The following is an 11,710-nucleotide window of genomic DNA, read 5'->3' as shown; positions in this document are numbered from 1 at the left end:
GGAGTCACTTTCATGCTGCAGACCATTACAGAAATCAAACCGATTTTCAGTGTTGGGGAAAGTTACTTTTAAAAATAATGCGTTACAATATTGTGTTACTCCCTAAAAAGTAACTAATTGTGTAACTTAGTTACTTTTTACGGAAAGCAATGCATTGTTACTTTTGTGCAACTATTTCTCACAAATGTTATTTATCTAAAGACATTTTTGTTTATTAGTGCGGTTGAATTGGATCATCGAGTGTCAGCAGCGAAGACATTGGTTAATAAAGTGAGATTAAATACATAAAGTATATTTGTAATTTAATATTTAATTATTGCAGGCTTGCATTTCACTGTTTTTATTCATTTTGAGGAATACTGAAAACTAAATGGGAAAACAGAGTAACGTGCATTACTTGTTTGAAAAAGTAACTGATATTTTGCTGTAAATTGAAAAGTAATGCATTACTTTACTCATTACCTGGAAAAGTAATCTGATTACGTAATTCGCATTACTTGTAATGCGATACCCCCAACATTTTACTGTAAATTTATGAAGTAATGCATTACTTTACTCATTACTTGGAAAAGTAATCTGATTACGTAACTCGCGTTACTTGTAATGCGTTACTCCCAACATTTTGCTGTAAATTGAAAAGTAATGCATTACTTTACTCATTACTTGGAAAAGTAATCTGATTACGTAACTCGCATTACTTGTAATGCGATACCCCCAACATTTTACTGTAAATTTATGAAGTAATGCATTACTTTACTCATTACTTGGAAAAGTAATCTGATTACGTAACTCGCGTTACTTGTAATGCGTTACTCCCAACATTTTGCTGTAAATTGAAAAGTAATGCATTACTTTACTCATTACTTGGAAAAGTAATCTGATTACGTAACTCGCGTTACTTGTAATGCGATACCCCCAACATTTTACTGTAAATTTATGAAGTAATGCATTACTTTACTCATTACTTGGAAAAGTAATCTGATTACGTAACTCGCATTACTTGTAATGCGATACCCCCAACATTTTACTGTAAATTTATGAAGTAATGCATTACTTTACTCATTACTTGGAAAAGTAATCTGATTACGTAACTTGCGTTACTTGTAATGCGTTACTCCCAACATTTTGCTGTAAATTGAAAAGTAATGCATTACTTTACTCATTACTTGGAAAAGTAATCTGATTACGTAACTCGCATTACTTGTAATGTGATACCCCCAACATTTTACTGTAAATTTATGAAGTAATGCATTACTTTACTCATTACTTGGAAAAGTAATCTGATTACGTAACTCGCGTTACTTGTAATGCGTTACTCCCAACATTTTGCTGTAAATTGAAAAGTAATGCATTACTTTACTCATTACTTGGAAAAGTAATCTGATTACGTAACTCGCATTACTTGTAATGCGATACCCCCAACATTTTACTGTAAATTTATAAAGTAATGCATTACTTTACTCATTACTTGGAAAAGTAATCTGATTACGTAACTCGCGTTACTTGTAATGCGTTACTCCCAACATTTTGCTGTAAATTGTAAAGTAATGCATTACTTTACTCATTACTTGGAAAAGTAATCCGATTACGTAACTCGCGTTACTTGTAATGCGTTACTCCCAACATTTTGCTGTAAATTGTAAAGTAATGCATTACTTTATTCATTACTTGGAAAAGTAATCCGATTACGTAACTCGCGTTACTTGTAATGCGTTACTCCCAACATTTTACTGTAAATTTATAAAGTAATGCATTACTTTATTCATTACTTGGAAAAGTAATCTGATTACGTAACTTGCGTTACTTGTAATGCGTTACTCCCAATATTTTACTGTAAATTGAAAAGTAATGCATTACTTTACTCATTACTTGGAAAAGTAATCTGATTACGTAACTCCTGTTACTTGTAATGCATTAACCCCAACACTGCAAATTTAATTCCTGGTCATAGAGCTTCAGATTTGACAATGATTGTGACACGCTTAACCTTGCTAAAATAATAATTCACAAAATGGAGATAATCACAATGGCTCTATTGCGACAGATTAAACAAACACACCATTTATCAACACAGAAATGAATCACAAGTTAAAGCACATCATCTTATTCTTAAAAAAGTTGCTAACTTCAAAAACAAATGTTTCCAACCAGCCCTAATGGTCTTCAACTCTTCCGCCATGACTGGCTCTAAATATATCAAAAACACTGTATCTGGTTATCAAAGCTTTATGAAATGGGAAATGATGCACCAGCATCAAACAAATCCACCAAAACTAAGCACACACACTCAGAAGCTTGAAGCACATCCTTGTAGGCCTATAACATACTCTATGCAAGTACATGAATGCAAATGATTCTAACTATGCAAGCTAAAACTCCTGTAGTTTGAGACCGACTTAAGAAAACATAATGCTTTGTTGATTGAAGACATTAAAAGCAACCATCACGTTAAGCACATACAAAAGGACTTTGTGCAATGCTTTGGCCAAACATTCACATTAGTGTACTTGTGTAGAGCATGTTTCTGTCCAGGCATATATATTACACTCCGTGGCTGAGAAGAATGGGATAGAAACGGAATTCTTAGGTATGCCTGCAAAGTGGGGACATTAGATTCCTATAACAAATGCCTAAACGTATCACACCAATGCTCCTCTAAGCATCAGTGCTCCTTTACAACACTCATGGGCTTGGATTCAACATGTACAAAGTACAGAAACCCCCTTCCGGTAGTAGTACATGACTCTGAATGACTTCAAAGCGTACAACTGCACACTGTTCCACTTCCATCCAAAACACTGATCGTCCCCTGGTGACTGGCTGCGGTATAGGTCATAAACCCCACCCTCTCCATGTAACCGACAAACTAAAAATACACTTTTTTTCCCCAAAGATGATTTCTGTCATTTTAGGTAGTTCTCATCGCGCTGATGTATGTTCAAGTGTTCGTTTTTCCAATAAGTTTGGTTTTAGTTAGTTACTTGATGCTATAAAAATGGGGTGTGGCGTCATGATTGACATCTCTGCGGGAGCGGAAGTGTGGGCGGCACCTTGATACCGCAGCTCAGCCTCACGATCACTACTGCGCAGACTCTGGCTCCGAGTAACGTAATCGGGAATGACCGTTTCTGGGATATTTTGGCTTAATTTTTCTACAGTGGAAGGAAGTGAACATGAAGGGGTATCATAGTGGAAGTAAACTGGTATTGATCATAATAAATTGCAACTCAATTCACATCAATATTGAATGGCCATTAATGGACAAAAGTTGCAGAGGGTGTAATTACAGCGTCTACCAGCAAGGGTATCGCGCTAATTAACAAATCCTTGTCCATTTGGTGACGATTATGTGTTACAAAACTACATTTCCCATAATTCTATGTGGCAGCACAAGAATGATTAAGATATATGCAAAAAAAAAAGCTTCCTATGTATGTTTGGGAAGCAATAAAGAGAGAAAGTAATTTGCCAAACGCATCCCTTTAATTCCAACCAAACCAATTGAATTGACGTCACATCGTAAGTACGATTCCCGAACTCGTAAATAAAACTCCTGATGTCAGCACTAGTGAGTGATGCAATGAACAGTACCAATGGACACATTAACAGATAAAACGTTTCAGCACATCTCTAGAAGCTTGCCGTCTTATTATTAGTGCACCATTTAAAACTGAAGCTTTTTTCCAAAAATATAAATTTTAATCTTATCGGACGCTTCTTAGAAAATATTACTGTTGCAAGTTAAGAGCAGAGTATGCAGTCCTGTCGGTCAATATTCTGTTATTGAACTATAAAAGAACAACGATACTAGAATTCGGACATGTAGAAAACTGTGACGAGTGCAAGTATTCACATCAACTCTTGATTAAAAAAGGGCGGATGGTATTCAGCATTCCATAAATGGTGACATGAGCGATAATGAGGATGCTGGAGATCGATCTCTCATTCTCTCTATTCTGAACTGGTATTGCCTAAAGATGAGAGTTCATCACGAGGACAGCCAACCCCAACACAGTTCGCTTTTCAGCTTCGTTTTAATAATTCAGATAACGTGGCGCACCGTATCGAGCGCCGATCCCTCTGTACTCGGTTTCGCTTCACTGCTGGGGTCACATTTGGATAGAAAACGACAGGAAGAACAGCAAGAACAAGCGTGGTGATATTTATCTATTCCTTTGTCTGACATTTTGCATACATCACTGTTTTGTTGGTTGATGATCGGATGGTTACGATAATGCAACTGGCAAACAAGCTATTGAGCTACTTCAGGATCTAGCTGGAGTGTAGCTCAGAAATATAGACCAGAAGAGAGGTAGAGTGAGAGGAAATACAGAGAAACAATGAAAATATTTAGCGAGAAGATCCTTCACATGGCGGCGTTTGTGGAACAGGATATGATGTCAGACTCTCAGTTCTCAGACAGTGAGAGGGTCAGTGCTGCCTGCAGTGCTGCCTCCTCATCAATACTGTAGTCCTGCGTTCACAAGCAGACAAATAAAAGACATTGTCAGCGTTCATTTTGACAGCCCTTTCTGAGTCACGATAAAGATTTGCTTCAGAACCATTTGGATGTTTTGTTTGTGATGAGGTTCCATTTCCTTCACAAGGCATCAGAACAGAATGTTAGAATACAAAACGAAGGATTTATAAGTGTAAAGTATACGCCTCCTCACCACAAATGTGTCATAGGAGAATTTGTGCCGGTGGAGAAGATGCTGCAGGAAGTTGGAGCTCTTATAGCTGGGGTCGCCCCAAGGCATAGCTGAACATACCGGACATACCTACAAAACAAAAACACATATGAAAAGAGTGTTCACCACTGAGGATCAAGATAAGATCAGGGAGGCATGAATATCATGTGGGTTTCGGTCACCATGAGGGTGAGTAAAGGAAAGCATTTTCATTTTAGATTATCGCTTTAAAGGGTTAATTCACCCAAAAATGAAAATAATGTCATTTATTACTCACCCTCATGTTGTTCTACACCTGTAAGACCTTCGTTCATCTTCAGAACACAAATTAAGATATTTTTGATGAAATCCGATGGCTCGGTGAGGCCTGCATTGAGAGCAAATGACATTTCCTCTCTCAAGATCCATTAATTTACTAAAAACATATTTAAATCGGTTCATGTGAGTACAGTGGTTCAATATTAATATTATAAAGCCACGAGAATATTTTTGGTGCGCCAAAAAAACAAAATAACGACTTATATAGTGATGGCCGATTTCAAAACACTGCTTCAGGAAGCTTCAGAGCGTTATGAATCTTTTGTGTCGAATCATGATTCGGATCGCGTGTCAAACCGCCAAACTGCTGAAATTATTTGACTTTGGCGCTCCGAACCGCAGATTCGATACTCTGATTCATTTGTGCTCCGAAGCTTCCTGAAGCAGTGTTTTGAAATCGGCCATCACTAAATAAGTCGTTATTTTGTTTTTTTTTGGCGCACAAAAAATATTCTTGTCGCTTTATAATATTAATATTGAACCACTGTACTCACATGAACTGATTTAAATATGTTTTTAGTACATTAATGGATCTTGAGAGAGGAAATGTCATTGCTGGCTATGCAGGCCTCACTGAGCCATCGGATTTCAACAAAAATATCTTAATTTGCGTTCCAAATTGGGTGTGGAACGGCATGAGGGTGAGTAATTAATGACATTATTTTCATTTTTGGGTGAACTAACCCTTTAATTCCCAATACAAGATATTCTGCTGTACAAGTGCATTACTGCACTGGTTCTTGACTGGTTTGGTTGTGGTCATTAAGCCGCGACCCAAATGTTTACGAATTTGAACTTAGCAAAAATGATTGATGCACTCACAAGTTCCATCCCACTTAACATACACACAAATTGTAAAAAAAAAAAAAAATCACTTATGAATAAACAGCATAAGCTTTCATGCACGTCATTCAAAATAAGCCTTGCATCAGAAAACATTTAGAATTACGTTTTTTGTTGTTGTTTCTTTGACTACACACTCCGTGACCCACTTTTGGGTCGTGACCCAGCGGTTGAGAAACACTGCATTACTGCGTGACAGATAAGACTGGCGAGTAAATTAACTGACGCTCACCACTTTGTTGGGGTCATTGCGATGGTTCTCCATGCAGTGCTTCACTAGTTCCTGTTGGTCCAGGTTTCGAGCGCCACAGTACGGGCACACAAACGTGGAGCGGTTTGGAATATTGCTGTTGATGGAGAAAACACAGGTGTAAAGAATACCTGAAAACCAGTTCAGAAAGTTCAGATACCTTACAGTGAAAATGACTCCATTACAAGTCACCAATACCACTTGCGTAAAAGATTTTAACAGTACTTTAGTATTTTAACTCATACTGAATGTAGGCTCACTAATCATCAACATCTTAGAGACACGGCAGTGAAAAAACAAGTGACAAGAGGAATCACGTGTTTATTAAAACTAATCACCTCAATATTGCAATAAATTAAGGTCGACACAAACAGCTTCAAGTCTCAGTTGAGCTCAAGTGCGCAAAAAGTAAACCAAAATCCTTCAAAAAAAAGGTCTCTTCAGTATAAGGAATAAATAAAATAATGTTAAGTAAAATTAAATAGACAAAGCCAACTTGCATTGGACATATATGAAACACCAGCTATTGCATTCGCATTCGTGTAAAGTAGTCTTGTTGACAAGTTTGGCAAAGATGCACAAGATATAGTACCTTCAATGCCCTGTAGATGGCGATATCACTTCTGTAGCAGAAATAAACTGCTGCAGAAAAAGTTAGGCGCCATGGAAAATGTAACAAGCATAAAGAGTACATATACTTGTTCAAAAATGTAGTCAAGTAGAGAGTAGAAGTTGCTAATATCTTTGATACACTGTAACATCTTACATTTACTTAATTATAAGAATTTTAGTGTATCTTAACCATGTGGTCTGATAAACTAATATCACATTCCTACAGTATTACATAATGAGAGCAAAAGAGTAAATAGGCAAATGAATTGAGTTGTGTAACAAACTGATTATCAGTGCTTACATGAATAATGCAAATGTGCAACCAGAGGGTGTATAACACTGTGCAAACAACTTTCAAGTCTATAAGAAATGAGCCAAGAACTTTCTGTTCACATCAGCTCTTTGAGGCATGCCTGAGCGGCCAGTTCAGCAGCACTTTCCTTTTCTTGACAGGCATTTCAAAAACTTTGGGGATATTACTTTTATTTAACAGATCAAAGAACGTTAATACACCAATGAAATATTAATATTGAGTAAGTCACGTTTCAGGCAAAATTTGTTTGGATAGCCAGCAAACACGGACAAGCGGAAGGATAAAAAGATTTTTCTTCAAGGTTTTTGTAACACTTGACTGGGAATTCAGTTTCAATTCGATTATATTTTTATCTCTGGGAGCCACACTGTCATGCTCTATACTGCCAAGAATTACACCTATTATATTATAATTCCATAAATCACATTCTCAATCAACACTATGTAAATATACAAAGGACTATACAAAGGCCATCAAACATGTAAATGTACCTTGGTTTAGATTTTCCTTGCCCGGAGCCAGATATTGACTCCTTTTTAAACTGCTTCTATTATGCTTATTCGAATATTATTTTCATGCAGTGTATAATATAGGTGTTTGTGAATGTAAAAGATCTGCAAAGTTTTAAAGATCAAAGGGCACGACAATTACATTTATTGACTCCTAAAAGAAATAATCGAATCTGAACTGCCAAAATGAGCTGTCAGCAATTTCAGTTTTACTTTCATATTTGCATAATGCCAGCTTATGGTCTTTATTAGCTGCCCAACGCCATTGTTCCTGTTTGTATCATTGTTTATCAAGTGCTGAGGAAGATCAAGAGCTTAAATTCATATATGGTAATGGGTGTTTTGTTTCTGACACGTGCTGCAAGCGGTCGACCTGTCACAACAGACTGGGCCGTCTGACCAATCAGAGCAGAGTAGATCAATCACAACAGACTGGCCCGTGTGACCAATTACAACAGACTGGGCCATCTGACCAATCAGGGCAGAGTAGATCAATCACAACAGACTGGGCCATCTGACCAATCACAACAGACTGGGCCGTCTGACCAATCAGAGCAGAGTAGATCAATCACAACAGACTGGGCCATCTGACCAATCAGAGCAGAGTAGATCAATCACAACAGACTGGGCATCTGACCAATCAGGGCAGAGTAGATCAATCACAACAGACTGGGCCATCTGACCAATCACAACAGACTGGGCCGTCTGACCAATCAGAGCAGAGTAGATCAATCACAACAGACTGGGCCGTGTGACCAATCACAACAGACTGGGCCGTCTGACCAATCAGGGCAGAGTAGATCAATCACAACAGACTGGGCCATCTGACCAATCACAACAGACTGGGCCGTGTGACCAATCAGAACAAAGTAGATCAATCACAAAAGACTGGGCCGTCTGACCAATCAGGTCAGAGTAGATCAATCACAACAGACTGGGCCGTCTGACCAATCAGGGCAGAGTAGATCAATCACAACAGACTGGGCCGTCTGACCAATCAGAACAGAGTAGATCAATCACAACAGACTGGGCCGTCTGACCAATCAGGGCAGAGTAGATCAATCACAATAGATTGGCCGTTTGACCAATCAGAGCAGAGTAGAACAATCACAACAGACTGGGCCGTTTGACCAATCAGAGCAGAGTAGATCAATCACAACAGACTGGGCCGTGTGACCAATCAGAGCAGAGTAGATCAATCACAACAGACTGGGCCGTGTGACCAATCAGGGCAGAGTAGATCAATCACAACAGACTGGGCCATCTGACCAATCAGAGCAGAGTAGATCAATCACAACAGACTGGGCCGTGTGACCAATCACAACAGACTGGGCCGTCTGACCAATCAGGGCAGAGTAGATCAATCACAACAGACTGGGCCATCTGATCAATCACAACAGACTGGGCCATCTGACCAATCAGAGCAGAGTAGATCAATCACAACAGACTGGGCCGTGTGACCAATCACAACAGACTGGGCCGTCTGACCAATCAGGGCAGAGTAGATCAATCACAACAGACTGGGCCATCTGACCAATCACAACAGACTGGGCCGTCTGACCAATCAGAGCAGAGTAGATCAATCACAACAGACTGGGCTGTCTGACCAATCAGAGCAGAGTAGATCAATCAAAACAGACTTGGCCATCTGATCAATCACAACAGACTGGGCCGTCTGACCAATCAGAGCAGAGTAGATCAATCACAACAGACTGGGCCGTGTGACCAATCACAACAGACTGGGCCGTCTGACCAATCAGGGCAGAGTAGATCAATCACAACAGACTGGGCCATCTGACCAATCACAACAGACTGGGCTGTCTGACCAATCAGAGCAGAGTAGATCAATCACAACAGACTGGGCCGTGTGACCAATCACAACAGACTGGGCCGTCTGACCAATCAGGGCAGAGTAGATCAATCACAACAGACTGGGCCATCTGATCAATCACAACAGACTGGGCCGTCTGACCAATCAGAGCAGAGTAGATCAATCACAACAGACTGGGCCGTGTGACCAATCACAACAGACTGGGCCGTCTGACCAATCAGGGCAGAGTAGATCAATCACAACAGACTGGGCCATCTGACAAATCACAACAGACTGGGCCGTCTGACCAATCAGAGCAGAGTAGATCAATCACAACAGACTGGGCTGTCTGACCAATCAGAGCAGAGTAGATCAATCACAACAGACTTGGCCATCTGATCAATCACAACAGACTGGGCCGTCTGACCAATCAGAGCAGAGTAGATCAATCACAACAGACTGGGCCGTGTGACCAATCACAACAGACTGGGCCGTCTGACCAATCAGGGCAGAGTAGATCAATCACAACAGACTGGGCCATCTGACCAATCACAACAGACTGGGCCGTCTGACCAATCAGAGCAGAGTAGATCAATCACAACAGACTTGGCCATCTGATCAATCACAACAGACTGGGCCGTCTGACCAATCAGAGCAGAGTAGATCAATCACAACAGACTTGGCCATCTGATCAATCACAACAGACTGGGCCGTGTGACCAATCACAACAGACTGGGCCGTCTGATCAATCACAACAGACTGGGCCGTCTGACCAATCAGGGCAGAGTAGATCAATCACAACAGACTGGGCCGTTTGACCAATCACAACAGACTTGGCCATCTGATCAATCACAACAGACTGGGCCGTCTGACCAATCAGGGCAGAGTAGATCAATCACAACAGACTGGGCCGTGTGACCAATCACAACAGACTTGGCCATCTGATCAATCACAACAGACTGGGCCGTGTGACCAATCACAACAGACTGGGCCGTCTGATCAATCACAACAGACTGGGCCGTCTGACCAATCAGGGCAGAGTAGATCAATCACAACAGACTGGGCCGTTTGACCAATCACAACAGACTTGGCCATCTGATCAATCACAACAGACTGGGCCGTCTGACCAATCAGGGCAGAGTAGATCAATCACAACAGACTGGGCCGTGTGACCAATCACAACAGACTTGGCCATCTGATCAATCACAACAGACTGGGCCGTTTGACCAGTCAGAGCAGAGTAGATCAATCACAACAGACTGGGCGTGTGACTATTCAGAGCAGAGTAGATCAATCACAACAGACTGGGCCGTTTGACCAATCAGAGCAGAGTAGATCAATCACAACAGACTGGGTATGTGACCAATCAGGTCATGTGCAATGTATATTATGAGAAAATTAAAGTGTTTTTGGATGCAGGGATGCAACTTGGATGCATGTAAACCTATTGTAGGAGACTCCAAAACAAAATTAGGAACCTTTAAAATTGCATAATAAGGGCACTTTAAATCCTGCCATGGTGCTTGAATACCCTGATGATCTGGCAAAGATGTTTACTTGCTCAGTGGGAGCCATTTTAATATTTTACTTGCAAAGCCCCCTCGGCAAACAGCATGGAAAAGACTTCAACAGACTGAGACATAACAGGATTAATAGATGAAGCTTGTGCAGACAAGAATAGAGGATCTTAAGGTCTCTATCACAGTCACCATGACCAGAGCTGTGCGGCTTCATCAAGGCACCAAGCACAGGCGCCGATTTATGTTTCTGCTGGTGGGTGCCCAGTGCCCCACATCACCCCCCCATTACATCCATATTATATTAGAGATAAATCCGCGCTCAATTTTTGTGTTCCCTAATGGTCTCGTGGTAAAGCTTTTGTTAATAGAGTCAAAGGTTCAGCCGAGCTCTAATTATCAGTGGTTCGAATCTGCCCTCATATAGTTTTTTTTCCCCTCATTAAGTTCAAAGAAGTTCATTAATGTTTATATATCAAGAGCAGGGACATGTTTGTGTGCATTTATTCAGTGATTTCCCTGGAAAGAAGAATCAAGCGATAGATTGACGCACATGTCTGAAGACTAACTTACATGAGCCACAAAGTTTCTCAGCATGATTTCAAAAACATCACGTTTCAGAGCTAAGTCGCTTCTTATTTAACTCAAATCAACGTCAACTGGATGTTTCATTTGCATTATATCCGTGCAGCAAGATGACAATTTCGACCCAAAAGCACATTCTTTTCACGAGTGTTGTCGCGAGTCATGCTCTCATTGACATCTGATGCAAGGAGAGTTTGAGTTTGAGTGCACGCATGTATCTGATCGAAAGCAGAGCCATTTGTGCTCGCGCATCACTTGGATG

The 11,710-nt window shown here is 40.3% G+C and overlaps 1 protein-coding gene across 4 annotated transcripts in view; it reads right to left on the bottom strand.

The window, feature by feature from the left end:
* Positions 1 to 2,012: 2,012 nt before the first annotated feature.
* LOC125265849 (E3 ubiquitin-protein ligase RNF166) overlaps positions 2,013 to 11,710 on the bottom strand; it is a 30,218-nt gene continuing 20,520 nt past the window's right edge. For all 4 annotated transcript variants that reach the window (XM_048186384.1, XM_048186387.1, XM_048186385.1 and 1 more), the window contains exons 4-6: positions 6,085 to 6,199; positions 4,674 to 4,781; positions 2,013 to 4,474 (exon numbers count right to left, since the gene is read on the bottom strand). In XM_048186384.1, coding sequence (XP_048042341.1) covers positions 4,409 to 4,474; positions 4,674 to 4,781; positions 6,085 to 6,199 — 289 coding nt within the window. In that variant the 3' untranslated portion in view covers positions 2,013 to 4,408. The remainder of the gene's footprint in view (positions 4,475 to 4,673; positions 4,782 to 6,084; positions 6,200 to 11,710) is intronic.

This window comes from Megalobrama amblycephala, linkage group LG3 (genome assembly GCF_018812025.1).
Source record: "Megalobrama amblycephala isolate DHTTF-2021 linkage group LG3, ASM1881202v1, whole genome shotgun sequence".
Lineage (NCBI taxonomy): Eukaryota > Metazoa > Chordata > Actinopteri > Cypriniformes > Xenocyprididae > Megalobrama > Megalobrama amblycephala.
This window is presented reverse-complemented; position numbering and strand designations above follow the sequence as displayed.